Source organism: Ruditapes philippinarum, unplaced genomic scaffold (assembly GCF_026571515.1).
Source record: "Ruditapes philippinarum isolate M1 unplaced genomic scaffold, ASM2657151v2 ctg2470_1_1_1_1, whole genome shotgun sequence".
Classification (NCBI taxonomy): Eukaryota; Metazoa; Mollusca; class Bivalvia; order Venerida; family Veneridae; genus Ruditapes; species Ruditapes philippinarum.
In genome coordinates, this window is record NW_026856200.1 from 78,160 (window position 1) to 94,534 (window position 16,375).

The 16,375-nt window shown below is 31.5% G+C and overlaps 1 protein-coding gene across 1 annotated transcript in view; it reads left to right on the plus strand.

Moving 5' to 3' along the window:
* Positions 1-4,502, plus strand: part of LOC132745759 (nuclear pore membrane glycoprotein 210-like) — a 61,464-nt gene extending 56,962 nt beyond the window's left edge. The window contains exon 42 of the mRNA XM_060734734.1: positions 1,819-4,502. Within this exon, the coding sequence (XP_060590717.1) occupies positions 1,819-1,958 (140 nt within the window). The 3' untranslated portion in view covers positions 1,959-4,502. The remainder of the gene's footprint in view (positions 1-1,818) is intronic.
* The last annotated feature ends 11,873 nt before the right edge of the window (positions 4,503-16,375 follow it).

The window sequence follows — 16,375 nt, forward strand, 5'->3', positions numbered from 1 at the left end:
TTTTGATGGCCTTATTGCCCTTTGTGGACTTGGAATAAAGTTAAAGTTCTGCATTCAGCATCAATCTTCAAAGCTATTGGATAGTATTCACTTGAAATTTAATTCATGTAATATAGAAATTATGATTAAGACCACATTCCAAGACCTATAACTTGCATGGATTTTTAAATGAAATATAACCCTTTATGAAATTACAAAATTATGTGATCCATACTCTTGGTTAACTATCACTCACTGAGAATAGTCGAACATGCCATGTCCTACTGACAGGTCTTAATTTATTGGTTTTTGTGTCGCCTTGAAAAGGTGACATATAGGGGTTACTTTTGTCGGCAGCGTCTGTGTCGGCAGCGTCGTTGTCGGCGTCCCCTAAAGCTTGTCCGGAGCATAACTCAGTCACTATAAGTCTGATTGACTTCAAACTTGGTATGCATGCTTCTTTCAATAACCCGAAGTGCAGTGCACAAGGACCGGTACTCTGCAGTTCTTATTTTTTGAGTTATTGCCCTTTGTTAACTTTCATACTTTAATTTTGTCCGGGCCATTTCTCTTCAACTAAAAAAAGCTATGGACTTGAAACTTCATAGGATGATAGATCTCATTAAGAAGAAGTGCAGTGCATAAGAACCGGTACTCTGCACTTCCTAATTTTTGAGTTATTGCCCTTTGTTAATTTTCATACTTTATTTTTGTCCGGGCCATTTTCTCCTAATGTATAAAGCCATGGACTTGAAACTTCATAGGATGATAGGTCTCATTAAGAAGAAGTGCAGTGCATAAGAACAGGTACTCTGCATTTCTTATTTTTTGAGTTATTGCCCTTTGTTTATTTTCATACTTTAATTTTGTCTGGGCCATTTCTCCTTAAGTATAAAAGCTATGGACTTAAAACTTCATAGGATGATAGATCTCATTAAGAAGAAGTGCAGTGCACAAGAATCGGTACTCTGCATTTCTTATTTTTTGAGTTATGGCCCTTTGTTAGTTTTCATTCTTAATTTTTGTCCAGGCCATTTCTCCGAAAGTATAAAAGTTATTGACTTGAAACTTCATAGGATGATAGATCTCATTATGAGAAAGTGCAGTGCATAAGAACTGATACTCTGCATTTCTTATTTTTTGAGTTATTGCCCTTTGTTGATTTTCTTACTTTATTTTTGTCCTGGTCATTTCTCCTCAAGTATGATAGCTATGGACTTGAAACATCATAGAATGATAGATCTTATTGATAAGAAGTGCAGTGCACAGAAACTGCTGCTCTGCACTTATTATTTTTTTAGTTATTGCCCTTTGTTATTTTTCATATTTCATTTTTGTCCTGGCCATTTCTCCTAAACTACATTGTTCACAAGGCGACACATACGACACGCGGAGTTCTAGTTCATTTAGTCCATGAAAATTTAATTTAGCAAAAAATAGCATCAATTATATCACAATATTTGTACACTTAACAATAGTTTTACTTATTTTTAACACTTTGCTGCCAATTTTCATAAAATGTTATAAACTTTAGCATGCTAATGGTGACTGCAACCAATACAGACCAAAATCAGACCAAAACCATCTGATTATGTTTGTTTGTCAGTCAATACAGATTTCAAAATTTATTTAACAAAGATGAATGGAACAAGGTGATATACTGACTTTATAATAAGTTGTCTTCCTCTGAACTCGGGGATCATGAGTTTAAGCCCTACATACATGTTGACAATATTTCCACATACTGCTTAAATACTCATTAATGCAGCAATTAAATAGAATTATTTATAGGACTTGCTTAAAAAGATATATATATATAAAACTTTCTATATATTTCAGCCTCCCCACCTGCATATACTCCCTATTATCAGACACAGACACCGAAATCTCCGATGTTATGGTCAACTGGTTATACTCCACTTGATGGTGGATCTCCAACACGTCGCCGATCTCCTATTCAACGAATCAGTCCATCTTGATAAATTTCATTCATCTAGATTTCTTTTGTTATTTCATGTCTCAGGATTCATTTTGGTCTTCACTCTGTTTAACCTTTAACCTGTTGGCAGCAACAGACTCAACCTAGCAACCAGCTCCTTAGCAACCAGCTAAGACCAAAATCAGCCATAACATTGGTGCTGTCTGATCATGGTCTGCACTGTTTGCTATTCAGTCAATAAATATGTTAATATTCCCTACAAATCATAAATGGTTAAGTTCAGATTGAAAGAAGGACAAATCCATTTATGATATTTAGGCTGATAAGGGTTAAAGTAAATAAGATAGTAGATTGTTTCACGACAATGTGTCAGTTACAGTTATAAAACAAGTATTTACATGAAAATATGATTATTTTGTAGTATCATGTATTATTATTATCATGAATTTTTGAAAGTAAAATGTATTGCTTTGATTTTGTTCCTAGGCCAATCATGTTGAGATATAGCAATACAAGAAATATCTGCCATCAACAAGAATGCAATAATGACTGCAATTATTGAAATATATGATGTTTAATTATAAATGTCTGATTTTTTAGTCAGAATCTCTTGTTTGACTAGAAAAAATTCTGACCTGTCTGTAACTTGACTTATTTAGAAATCACAGGGTAATGAATTAAATGTTTGATTAGCGATATGTATTACATTAATCATCACAGTTGTACATCTGTCTCTGATCAAATAGCAAGAGTTATTTCTAACATTGTCACATTTATTATTATGTATAATTATATTCATTCCATGTGTTCATTATTAATAAGTTAAAAGTATTTTGACCTTTAAAATGTATTTGTATTAACCACTGCCAAACTTAAGAATGTTTATTACTTTTTTATCAATATTAACTAATTAGTTTTTGCAAAATATTATGTAGGAACAATACTAGTAAACAATATTTCGCCTATGTATAACCAGCTTTTTTTCTTGCCATTTTAATTTGGATAATATTGTTTGAAAAAGGAGGCTTAGAGGATATTAAATTATTAGATATGTGAAGAAATCTATGATATTTCTGTTTCTCGTTTTAATAATTCCTTCCACTAAAATCAAAGGTTCCGGGTGAGCTATTTCTAAAGAGTATAATTCATTGCCTTGCAGCATCATTATTGGTCAATTTCTTTGAAATTAAATGTTTGATTTATTTCATTGTGGTATTCTTGTCTGGAGATTACAGTTTCATCTGTTTTGATCTCCCTGATCTCTTTAACTGACCACTTTAATCACATGAGTTGCCACAAAAAATGAAACTGCACTTGGATAGGGGAGGTCAATGCAATGTCTATTCTGTTGATCAGTTTAATTATGAAGCTCTTGGTTTGATTTTATTTAGATTTTTCTAAACACTCGTACAAATTGCTCCTGTTGACTATATGGATCTTTATTCTCTCTTTTTTCATCATTTCAGAACTTAATTTATCATTTCATGCTCAATGTTACAGTATGTATACAGTATAGTATAGCCAACACATTCGTCCTACTCTATGATGCTTTCTGCCTCTGATGAAATTTTAAAGATTTATTTCATCAATTAGAAGCTTTGTGGAATAAGAAAATATTGTATTTGTATGCTTAATGTTTTACTTATTAATCTATTTTTCAGCTTTGTAAACTTTTGTCAGCTGTTTTCATTATTGTTATTTTTCATCAAAATTTGTTATTTGTGCATAAAAATATTCTGCTTTTTTTCAATTCAATTTTGTGTGTGTTTGTGTGTTGTATTTTTTCAATGATATGTGTTGTATTTTTGCAATGATGTAAAGAATTGATGAGTAAAATGTTGAAATCATATTTTATTATACAATTTATAATTAATCAGTTAGATAACATGTCTGGACCTAATACTTTTGTATGCGAATGACAGCTTGTCATCCTTACAGTGATTTATTTATTATTCTAACACAACTCGCATTTTTCCCTATTGAACATAGAAGAACCGAAAGTGTGTGTTATTATGCTATAAAATCACTGTTTGACGTTCTATATTTAGACATGTGACGTAATCATAATACATGTGACGTAACCACTAAAAATGTGACGCGCTGACAATAAGTACGGAAACAAATCAGGCGCAATTTAGCTAAATATCTGGTACGGCAGCATTTATTTGTTGATGTCATGTTAGAATCGAAATAATATATCCAAATCAGTAATTTTATTGCTTGATAACATCACTGTTTGTCGTTCGGATGCGCATCATTATATCACTCGGGCTACACCCTCGTGATATAATTCCTGGCATCCGAACTCCAAACAGTGATGTTATTGAGCAATAAAATCACAGTTTGGGATATATTATTTCTTAATCAATTTTATATCAAAATATCAGTCAAACAATTACCTAGTGAACTAATTTAAATATTGTTTGTCTTTGAAAAAAAAATATATATTTTTCAATTTTCCTTGCAGTTTTTTGGGGTTTGTGTATAAATCATATATGTTGATGTGTTTGTCAAGTTTGTTAGAAATTGAAAAAGAAAATTGGAGAAAGATTATTCTCACATATCCTGATTCATCTATACATATGCTCATCAGAGCTGCATTACTGGTACTGGTACTGCAGTACGTACTGCAGCGATTTTGCAAGTACTGGTACTGATACTGAATTACTCTTACAAAATTTTGCTACTACTGGTACTGGTACTGCATTACTGTCTTAAAAAGTGGTACTGCTACTGCATTACCCAGTACTTTTGGTTTTGATAAAATTAAAAATAACATCAATTTTTCTCATAAAATAAAGCTGTAAATTACATTAACTATATTTTATTTTTGTGAAAAAGTAAGTTATGAAATCTAAAGATAATTTGCTGCAATATTCCTTCAAATGTTAACATAGTATTCATCATAAAAAGCACCAAAGACTTTAAGTAAAAATTAAATTAAGATAAACAGACTCAATTACTCTTTGCCCTAAAATATCCTTATTAAAATATTTTATTACTTTGTATTTACTAGTAAAAGAGCAAAATAAACACTAATTAATTTCTTCTATTCTAAATTATCCCATCTCAAGTGAAAAAAGTGATACTGTTAGCACCATAAAAAGTTGTTATTTACTTTGGTATAAATTGAACAGAGGTGTGAAAGGCAACAAAAGACTGTTGTGTTTTAAATGAAAGAGGTTTGCATTGTATTTATACAGTTGACTGGTTACAAAACAATTAGATATGACATTTCAATTTTCAATTTTATTTACAATAACACTCAGTTTGTATAATGTACAAAAACATGAGCAAATCAAATATGTAAACATATAAAAGAAATAGGTCACTTTGAAAAATAGGTATATAACATAGAGGACAACAATATAGATTTATGTTTGTAAGCTGATATATCCTATTTAAAAAATATAGTTTTTTAGTTTGCGATTATTTAACAAAATAATAATAAATAAGTAATAAATAGATGTTTAGTACCGTTCGATCGAAAAAGAAAAAAAAGTAGTCTAATTGCATAAAACCGTGGGGGAAATGCACTCAATAACTTTTCAAAGGGGCATTTGATTGACAGATGGCCTATCCTAAAAATAGATCACGTGGTTAGGGGAATTTCGTTTCGGTATTCTCTCTGATTGGTTTATTTTTTTATCACCGCCCCAAGTATACATGAGTTTTCGTACTGATTGACAACATCGTGTTTATTTCAGGTGTGAATAAATAAGAAATTTTGAGAACAAAAGAATAAAATAAAGATACGTGACGTTTAAGTGACATTAATTTTTGAATGGAATATTCAATTTAATGTTTGTAATTTCAAGAAGATATTCAAACTTGTTTATTTGTAATGTATTTTGTGCAGTTGTTTTTCATTCGAATAAAAGGTGGATATTATCGTAATTGGTTAGAGGGATGTCTAGGCTGACCTTAAAACTACTTTGTGAGTAGATAACTTTGTTTCACTATTTTCCCTTGCCGTCCATTTTTAGGTTAGGCCAAAGTTCTTGAGAATATAACATATGCATGTATTTTTTAAACGAAGAAGTTAAGTTATTACATGACGATACCGACTCATTTCATCGATCAATGTATTCAATGTTATTGACAGTGTTTTAGTTATAGAATAGTATATATTGCTTACAAACATAAATAATCATACAAATATAACAAAATAGTGAACTATGAAGTTGTTTTATTCGTGCATATTACTGACATAGCAATTGTTTGTTTGACAGTACTCTTAAAGAGAGTAAAAAGCGAAAGCCTTTAAGAGTGCTTACTTATATAATTTTTGTAGGTATTAACATACAGTATAATAATATCTTAAAAACGTGTCCTACGTAGGCTCTGTTTGCGAAACGAAAAAAAAAATAAGCAGCTACATGGAAGACTTTTTAATATTATTATGCATGATGATTTTTAATACATGTTATAGACATATGGTCAAATCTCGATTTTATGATATTTTTTTTTTTTTTTTTTTTCATTTCTTAAGCTGATGTTATAATAATACATGTATTTATTTCGTCATCATCACTAGGGGAAACAACTTCAGAGTTTTTGAAAATTATTCATATGAATATGCACAGTTATCTTTAGCAATGACTAGGTATTTATATACTCTCATAATGATTGGGATAAACATGGGGTCTTAAGAGTCAAAAGAAAAAATACTACAAAGAAAATAATATACAGACCAGACGTCATTGTAACAGACAACCCTATGTACATACAAACAAATTTGCCATGGATTTATTACACAAAGTATTATAAGACTAATGCCTGCATATTTGAAGCACCTACTATACAAATCTATTCAAACCCTTTTATAAAGAAACAATAAATAAAACAAATCATCAATATACAAATAAAACACATATAATAAAACAAAATTAACAATCAATACAAACAAATATAGTCAAATGGGCTCACATACACAAACACACCCACACACTCACACTAACACATGCAAAGTCAGAGTGAGGTATTACACAACATTACTTAAGTATTCAATAAGTAAACATGGCATATGACCTTTTGGTTGTTGACAGTTACAGAATAACTATGATGCCTTATTGGGAATTTGAACAGACTATTATTATAAAGCAAGTAGATAATATTATATATTCAAAATAATGAGATTAATCCAAAATTTATATGAATAAATAATATCCAGACATAACAATCTTTTGTAAATATTTTCAATATCAATGCATGTAAACAATTGGAATAATAATGCAGATATGGTTTTTCTCCCTTTTCCTATTCAGTTTGAACAATAAATTCCAAAAAGTTTTCAACAATAACAATGAAACATACAATGTACATAGAACAACAGAGCATATAACAATAGTATTCTCCTTGCAAATAAACTACAATATTCATTATAGAGGAATTTAATTTTTTTTAAATAACAAAATTCTCGGAATTGATAAATTTGTTTTAACATTAAAAGATTTGAAAATTGAAATTAAGTCTTGAAATTGTCTGTTGCTATTAATATATTTGATAAGATAACCAACTATTTTCTATCCTAAATTGAGTTATTCTTAATTAGCATTGTTAACTTTTTCAAAAACTTACAAAGTTGATAAGTTCATTTTTATTTTCACTATTAAAAAGCTCATAAAATTTTACTGTGTTTGGATTTTATAAAAAAATATGACTTGATGAATTGTTTTTTCTTTGTTCAGAAAGGGCCTTACATTTAAGAACATAGTGGTTATCGTCACCAATATCATTGTCATTGCACAAAATACATTTCCTGTCATTTAAAGGAACACCACTCCACCTTCCTGTTTTCAATAGGTAGTCTATGATTCCTTGTTCTAAAAGATGTTAATAATTTTACAAAAATAATTTGGTATAAGTTGAAAATTTTATTAATTTCGAAATTTCTTTTCATAAGTTTATAATTGATACTGCCTGTAGACCCTTGACACATTATCATTCCATGTTTGTATATGTACTGGTCATGTATTCTTTGTTTAAAATGCTAATGGGAAACCATTTTTCTATTTATGTCAGATTGATTTTCCCAAAATATTCCCAAATCCATGTTTAAAATAAGACTTTTTGTATGATCAAGCCATTTTGAATTTAAAGTCCCTTGATTCGGGCATACCATTGATTATGAGATATAAATCTATTTGACAATTTATTGCTAGTTGGGTCAGCAACTTTACTCCAGAAAGAGATAATTCTTGTATCAATATCTGTTTGTATCGGTTTAATTCCTAATTCGCCATAAATCATATGAGATGGGGTAGATTTTTTAAGATTGAGAATAAGTTTCATAAATTTAAGTTGTGTTCTTTCAATTATTTCATTGTTTCCAAAACCCCAAACCTCACAGCCATTAAAAGTAGTATTGGGTTTTAATAGTTTTTATTAAATATATCTATCTGTAAATCAAATGACAAGTTTTAGAAGCTCTTATTTTTCTTAAGAGAGAAAAACATTGCTTTATTAGCTTGTTCTACTACATGCTTTTTGGCTTTAATGTAACTTTTTGTTCTTGATAGATAGACACCTAAATATTTATATTGATCAGTGGTTTCAAGATTTGCTTCTTTGAATTTAAACTTGTTTTGATAAATGTTACTCCTTGATCCAAATACAACTACATGAATATATGTTGTAAATATTGTTTGTAAAAAGTATGTTAAAACTTTAAAGCAGCATGCCTCCAGATTCATCCTAATTTTCATGAAAATTTTGAAATTATATTTAAAGGTAAAATATTGTCCAAAAAATGAACAAAGAAAGTACTTGACACATTACAATTGGCACTTAAAATCCACGTAAATTACCAAAAAGAGGTCAAAACATGCATAAATAGCCCCCTTACTGCGGGTTATGTATTGCAGTAGAAATATAGTGATAAATACTACAAAATACAGTCATCTAATTGCACATAAGATATAAATTATCACTTGAAATCTTTAATTTGTTTTACTTTTCTCAAAGTTTTTAGTATTTTTTTTCCAAGTTTAATTTTCTTGAAATATTTTGGGTCATCTGGAGGTATGCAGCCTTTAAAGTTTAATAAATTATGATTTTATTTCTTGCTGGAAAAATATTTGCAATTATTTGTTTGACACTGTATTTATTTCAAACTTTGATGAATATATAAAAGTAATGGTTACTGATACTTAATTACTTCACCAAAAAAAGTACTGGTACTGCAGTACCGAGCTAAAATCTAGTACTGGTACTGGTAATGGTACTGCATAATTTGCCAAGTACTGGTACTGGTACTTAAGTACTACACCCTTGGTACTGATGCAGCTCTGATGCTCATAAATCACAGCTTCATTCTGTCAATATCATTCTTATCATTAATATTGTATTAGATCAACATGTTTGTTTGTTTTGTTTCAAACATATGATAATGTCAATATTCATTTTTGCATAATAAAATTTGAAAACAAAGATGCCTCTGGTTGTAAGTTAATAAAATGTGAATAATAGCACATTAAAACAGCCATTTCAACCTGCTTTAAAATGAACCAATTTTTTTTCTTCGTTCTTTTTAAATCACCTGTCACAAAGTGACAGGGTGAGCTTTTGTGATCGCTTTTCGTCTGTTCGTCCGTAAACTTTTTCTTTAAATGACATCTCCTCATAAACCACTAAGCCAATTTCCTCCAAACTTCACAGGAATGTTCCTTTGGTGGTCACCTTAAAAAATTGTTCAAAGAATTTAATTCCATGTAGAACTCTGGTTGCCATGGCAACCGAAAGAATAAACTTTAAATATCTTCTTTTAAAAAACCCAAAGAGCTAGAGCTTAGATATTTGGCATGAAACACCTTCTAGTGAGTGTCTACCAAGTTTGTTCAAATAAAAGCCCTGGGGTCAATATTGGCCCCGCCCCAGGGGGTCATTGATTTTCCATATATGCATATAGTAAAAACTTAAAAAAATCTTCTTTTAAAGAACCCATAGAGCTAGAGCTAAGATACTTAGCATGAAACATCTTCTCATGAGTGTCTACAAAGTTTGTTCAAATAAAAGCCCTGGGGTCAAAACTGGCTCTGCCCCAGGGGTGTCATTGTTTTTTAACTATATGTGTATAGTAAAAACTTAAAAATCTGCTTTTAAAAAAAACCAATGAGCTAGAGCTTAGATGTTAAGCATGAAACATCTTCTTATGGTGTCTTCCAAGTTTGTTCAAATGAAAGCCCTGGGGTTTAAACTGGCCTAGCTCCGGGGGGCCTATATACAGGTGAGCGACCTCAGGGCCATCATGGCCCTCTTGTTTCATTTCTAAATACAATGTATTGCTATGTCAAAGCACAGATCTATATTTTTGTAAAAAAAAGTCTGGTCAAAGTGAGTATTTTTAATTGAAAAAAAAATTCTATTTCTTAAAGAAAACTTTGGAAAGAGATCTTGTACCAATCTGATTAAAATCAGCTCCTCAATAACGTCAGGAGGCAATTTTGTTGCTCACCTGTCTATAAATGCTCATATTAGTCATGGATCGCTCCAGTGTCTATAAATGCTCGTGTTGGCTGTTGATCGCTCACCTGTCTATAAATGCTCATGTTGGCCGTTGATCGCTCACCTGTCTATCGCTCGCCTGTCTATAAATGCTCATGTTGGCCGTTGATCTCTCACTTGTCGATAAATGCTCATGTTGGCCGTTGATCACTCACCTGTCTATAAATGCTCATGTTGGTCGTTGATCGCTCACCTGTCTATAAATGCTCATGTTGGTCGTTGATCTCTCACCTGTCTATAAATGCTCATATTGGCCGTTGATCGCTCACCTGTCTATAAATGCTCATGTTGGTCGTTGATCTCTCACCTGTCTATAAATGCTCATATTGGCCGTTGATCGCTCATCTGTCTATAAATGCTCATGTTGGTCGTTGATCGCTCACCTGTATAAATGCTCATGTTGGCCGTTGATCGCTCACTTGTCTATAAATGCTCATATTGGCCGTTGATCGCTCATCTGTCTATAAATGCTCATGTTGGTCGTTGATCGCTCACCTGCCTATCAATACTCATGTTGGTCGTTGATCGCTCACCTGTCTATAAATGCTCATGTTGGGCAACATGTTGGCCGTTGATTTGCAAGAACAACATTAACTCGTATTCACATAACGTTATATGAATGAATCCTTGTTAAATCCGAGTAGTGCGACAGAATTACGGACAGGGCGGACCGTGACTCGAGACTAGGCGGACCGTATTTTTGGACAGGGCGGACCGTCATTCGAGACGAGGCGGACCGTGATTTAAAAAAGTATTTATATGTGGACTAATGTAATTATTGATGTTTTTGTTCTTCATATTGATATTTCAATTCAAATATTCAATTCAAAATATAAAATACAGTAAGTTTTAAAAGTTCTTTGATGTGTCTTATTGTTTAATAAATTCTATTTCAGTGTTCATTTTATTTCATGTGTCTGTGCTTATTATGTAAATTTTAATAAGATAGTTTTGTTTTTCAAATATGTCATTTCATTTTTTTGTTATTGTGTTGAATTGCAAATAATTTTAACGTGATGTTATTCGTTATCATTGTTATTTCGTGTATTGTACAACAAAATATGTTTTTGTATGTGTCTAATTGTTTAATAAAGTTTATCAATTTTAGCAGCGTTAGCGCCTTATACAAACAAAAACATTGTTATATCCCGATAATTGGTCAATTATCAATTGCGTAAGTCGATGCAGTTACAAATAATTTCTTGAGAAATTTTTTTTAAACTACTCTAATATACTGAAACAAAAAAGAAACTTTCTCCAAGTTTGAATTTAGATATGTTAGTACAGTTTTTCAATCCTTTTGAAACTCGATTTTTACGTTTTCATTTCGGGCTTTTATACGGGGATTAGCTGACCGATTTTGCAAACAAAACGAGTTTTACGAGCTACTACATATATACAAGTGTGTACATCTATGTGGTACCCTTGACAACTGGCACATGATACTTTGCGAAAGTTTCCTTTTTTGGTTCAGTATATATATGTTTCATATGTTACATAGAAAGGTTTAGATTGAAATATTATAAAGAATACCAAAATCATCCACAATTAAATACTTTCATCTCGAGTGACATCGTCCATTCAGCAAATTAATATTCAATTACACATGAACTTTTTAAAATTTATTTTATATTTTTACTTTTATATATGCATTGAAATATTAAAACGAAGAACAAAAACATCAATAATTTAATACTTTTATTACATTAGTCCACATATAAATACTTTTTTAAATTACGGTCCGCCTCGTCTCGAGTGACGGTCCGCCCTGTCCCAATATATGGTCCGCCTAGTCTCACGGTCCGCCCTGTCCTGCAGGCGTCCCCAGCCCCCTAGACATAATATTTAAGCCAGATAACATCAATAATTAAAGGTCGTTTGTGCATTTTGGATCTGAAGCATAATCATATAAGGTCGTAACTGCAGTCTTACAGATACAATAAGGCCCTATCTGGCAGATACGTCCTTTTAATATTGAGGCAGTTTATTTCATGTTACTGTGAACATGGGGCGTAAATGGTAGATACGACCTTTTTATAGAACGTAAATAGAAACTTAAAATATAAATAAACCTATAACATGCAGTACGCATATAATGTATTTTGGCCGGCAAAAGTCTTGTCATCCTCGAAAACGGAAATAGGAGAGACACAGTGCAGTAAACAATATAAGTATATTTGATAGGCATGTATAAAAAAGATACACGCACATGTATGCAAACATAGATTTTTTGAAACTTGTATCAATTGATTCTTCTGTCTGCGGAAACATTAGGAACATAATATTATCGTTTTGTTTCATTGTTTAACCCATTACTTCATATACACGCCTTTTAACGCCTTTTTCACCCCCCCCCCCCTTTTTTGTTGTCTCAAATGATGAAAAAATCGCCAAGAAAATTTTGGACTTGTGAGAGGCTGTAAATGACCCCAGATTGATCATAAGGTAACGTGTAACCAACGCTGAAAAGCATTTGACTCTATCTCAATCCATTGAGAAATTGCAGCGCTTTGAAATCAATTTTGATGGAAAAAAACAACGCAAAATAGTGATTTTTGGCAATTTTGAGATGTCCCCTCGTTGCCATGGTAACAGAAAATTTAAGCCTGAGCATGTTGTTGCAAGGGCAATGGTCCAGTCAACATTTGTGCCAAGTTTGATTAGTGTTGAAGCAGTTTTAATAGTATTATAGCAATTTGAACTTGTAACGGGAGACTTTTCAATGAAAACAGCCATTTTTCACAAAATGCTCATGAAGTAATGGGTTAACTAAAAAGAACTTAAATGATGTGATTTGGATTGCCTTAGATTGGATTGCCTACACATACTGTACCATTTTAAAACGTGGCCATGGTAATTTCATTATCAAATATTTGCTGTCAAATGACATTAAAATAGCATTTGAAAAACATTGTAAACCCATCTTCTTGTTGAATAACCAAACAAAGGAATACAAATGAATAACAAAACACAGAATTACCAAATTAAATGTATACTTTTTATGCAATTATAGCCCGTTTGTACCTTTTTATCCCAATCACAATTACCTAGACAGAGAATATTCCCTGAATGACAGATGGGGGCTCTGTCCATAACCTTAGTTCAAAGTTATAGAAGTATCTAATTATTTTGCTTTATCAAATTCTACGAATTTAACGTAATAAAAACAACAATATTAAGACTATCTTGGTTACAATTAAGTCGGATTTATACGCAGTTCATAATTGTTTTAACTAATCATTTGAGCCGTGTCACGACAAAACCAACATAGTGCCTTTGCGCCCAGCATGGATTCAGACCAGCCTGCGCATCTGCGCAGTCTGATCAGGATCCATGCTGTTCGCTATCAGTTTATCTACTTGTAATAGAGTTGGTAAGCGAACAGCATGGATCCTGATCAGACTGCGCAGATGCGCAGGCTGGTCTGGATCCATGCTGGTCGCAAACGCACTATGTTGGTTTTGTTGTGACGCGGCTCATTTGTTTAGATACAAAAGGGACAATAAATATATATTTTAAGCAAAGACAAATATTTCGAAGAATCTAATGTATTTTCAATCATATAATTATCATTATAAACCTCAAAATTAGTAAAGTTTCTAACTTTACAGTCAAGTTGAAAATGAGTATGCCATGGTAAGTTACTACATTGTATTTATTGAGCACTTTTTACATGGCTAAAACAAAGACAAAATGTTGAAAAGAACAGTATGGCCACAATTACTAGTATTGAGTGTCTTAATTAAAACTCATTTGAGTTGAAAAAATAGAACATGATATGTTATTCCTTATTGCGTATACTCTCATGTTCTAAAGTTCAAATGTTGTAAATTCAACATTTAAGATAAAATATAGATTTCTGATCAGACCCTTTTCACTACCAATCATCTGTTGAATCAGTCTGACTTAACTTAAGTTCAGATATACTTAGGTAATTTCTTGCAATTCGATCTGATTGCCTCCGTATTTGTTTCGCCTTCACTGTGATTCCGATTTCCCGCGAAATCTATAGTCATTAGACGAAGTATCAAAATATCACTGTCCCTTGAAGTAAAATAAATTGTTGACTTTTGATATAGATAAAATTGTTCGATGAAATATACTGGAAATGAAAGACTCAATTTCTAACTGGCAAGATTGCCACTTTAACTTGCAAGAAACCCGAAGCCTTAACAAAACACAGCAATCTAACAACTAGAGTCTATTACAATTGATGAATTAATTAGATTTTGAAGCACCATTTGATATTTATCTAAACTTTGTTTATTGGTGATACTTACGACCTGGGTTACTTAAATGACCAGTTTCAAAAGTAGTATGTTACTTACGCTATTGTTCTCCCAGAAAATGTCGAAACTGCCAGAATCAATTAAAATCAGGGAAATAAAAGATAAACTACACTTTTGACTAGAAAACATACCACAAGGAAATGTTCTATCATACAAAAACACTTCATTACACTACATAAATAAAGAATAAATTGGGACAGTTTTTTTCATTTTCCCGAACATCACAACCTTTAAAGGGACTCCACTGAGGTTTAAACGCCTAAAAACATAACATTGGAATTTCTTACATAAATGAACTGGGGCGCTTTAAACAGAAATATATGCAAAGATAGTTAAGAAATATACTTTAAAATAAATCGAAAATCGTAGTTTTATGCTTTTCTTAGTCTAATTTGAGTGAAAAGCGTTTTTATTTTGGGTCATCTTTTTACAATTTGAATCTAATTATTATGGAAAAACGAAGTGCGCGAATGATCTGAAAGTTTGCACAAAGATTCGTAGTCTACACCTACATCAAATGGTACATTTATCTGGAAAAAAATATTTTCAGTCCCATCATGTCAAACAACCTCAGTGGAGTCTCTTTAAATACTAGAGCGTCGATGTGTTTAGCATGGACGTACGTCAGGGCGGACCATGGGACAGGACGGACCGTACCAGGGCAGACCGTATGTTTGGACGGGGCGGACCATATTTTGGGACAGGGCGGATCGTGACTCGAGACGAGGCGGACCATGTATATTTTCAAATTAAATATTGCTATTTAATTTTCTATACATATTTCGGCATCATTATCATCCTAAACATGTCGTTTATATAAGCATTTTCATATTGAACAGATTTGTATTTAAAATTTTTAGCATCGATCTAATACCAGTTAGATCTACATATGTTTGCATTAATCATGTGCACACGACATACGGCGGATTGTGGATTAATCTAACTTAATATTTATTTTTATAGATATTGACACATACAATTATATGTATAAATTAGGTAGTGTAAGCTAATGGGAATGGTTTGAGAAAAAATCTCATATTTAAAACATGTTTCCTTTTGCTAAACTTGAAACAATTACCTTAATTTTATATATACCATTCATAACATTTTAGCAGTATAGAGGAATATAGATATTTAATATTACTTAATTACAATATGAAAACGAAGAAATAATTGATATACAATGTATATTAATTCACTAAACAGTTATTATTTTAATTAAATAAGGCAGAGCACAAAAACCAATTCTAATATAAACTAACTCGTCAAAAATAAAATTAAGGAGAATTCAACACAATTGTTAAGTCAACCAGGCGCATGCAGTTAAATTTTATGAAATTATGGCTATAATATTCCAACAAGACATAAATTCTTTTATAGCTGTGCAAGTCGTTATGACCCTGTGTAATTATGGGTGTAAATATGAATGACCGAATATATATATTCAGTGAAAATATCTTAGTATATCTATATATACATGCGGCTGCTTTTGTATATATGTTCTTCGTTACATGTTCGTGTATATATAAAGAAACAAGCAATTATCATAGTATTGCAAGCAATCCATAAGTCCTCTACCGATTAGAACCCCATCAACACTCTGAAAGGCCATTGCCCATTCACTAAAGTTTCAATTTTTCTATATTTTAAGTAATTTGTTGAA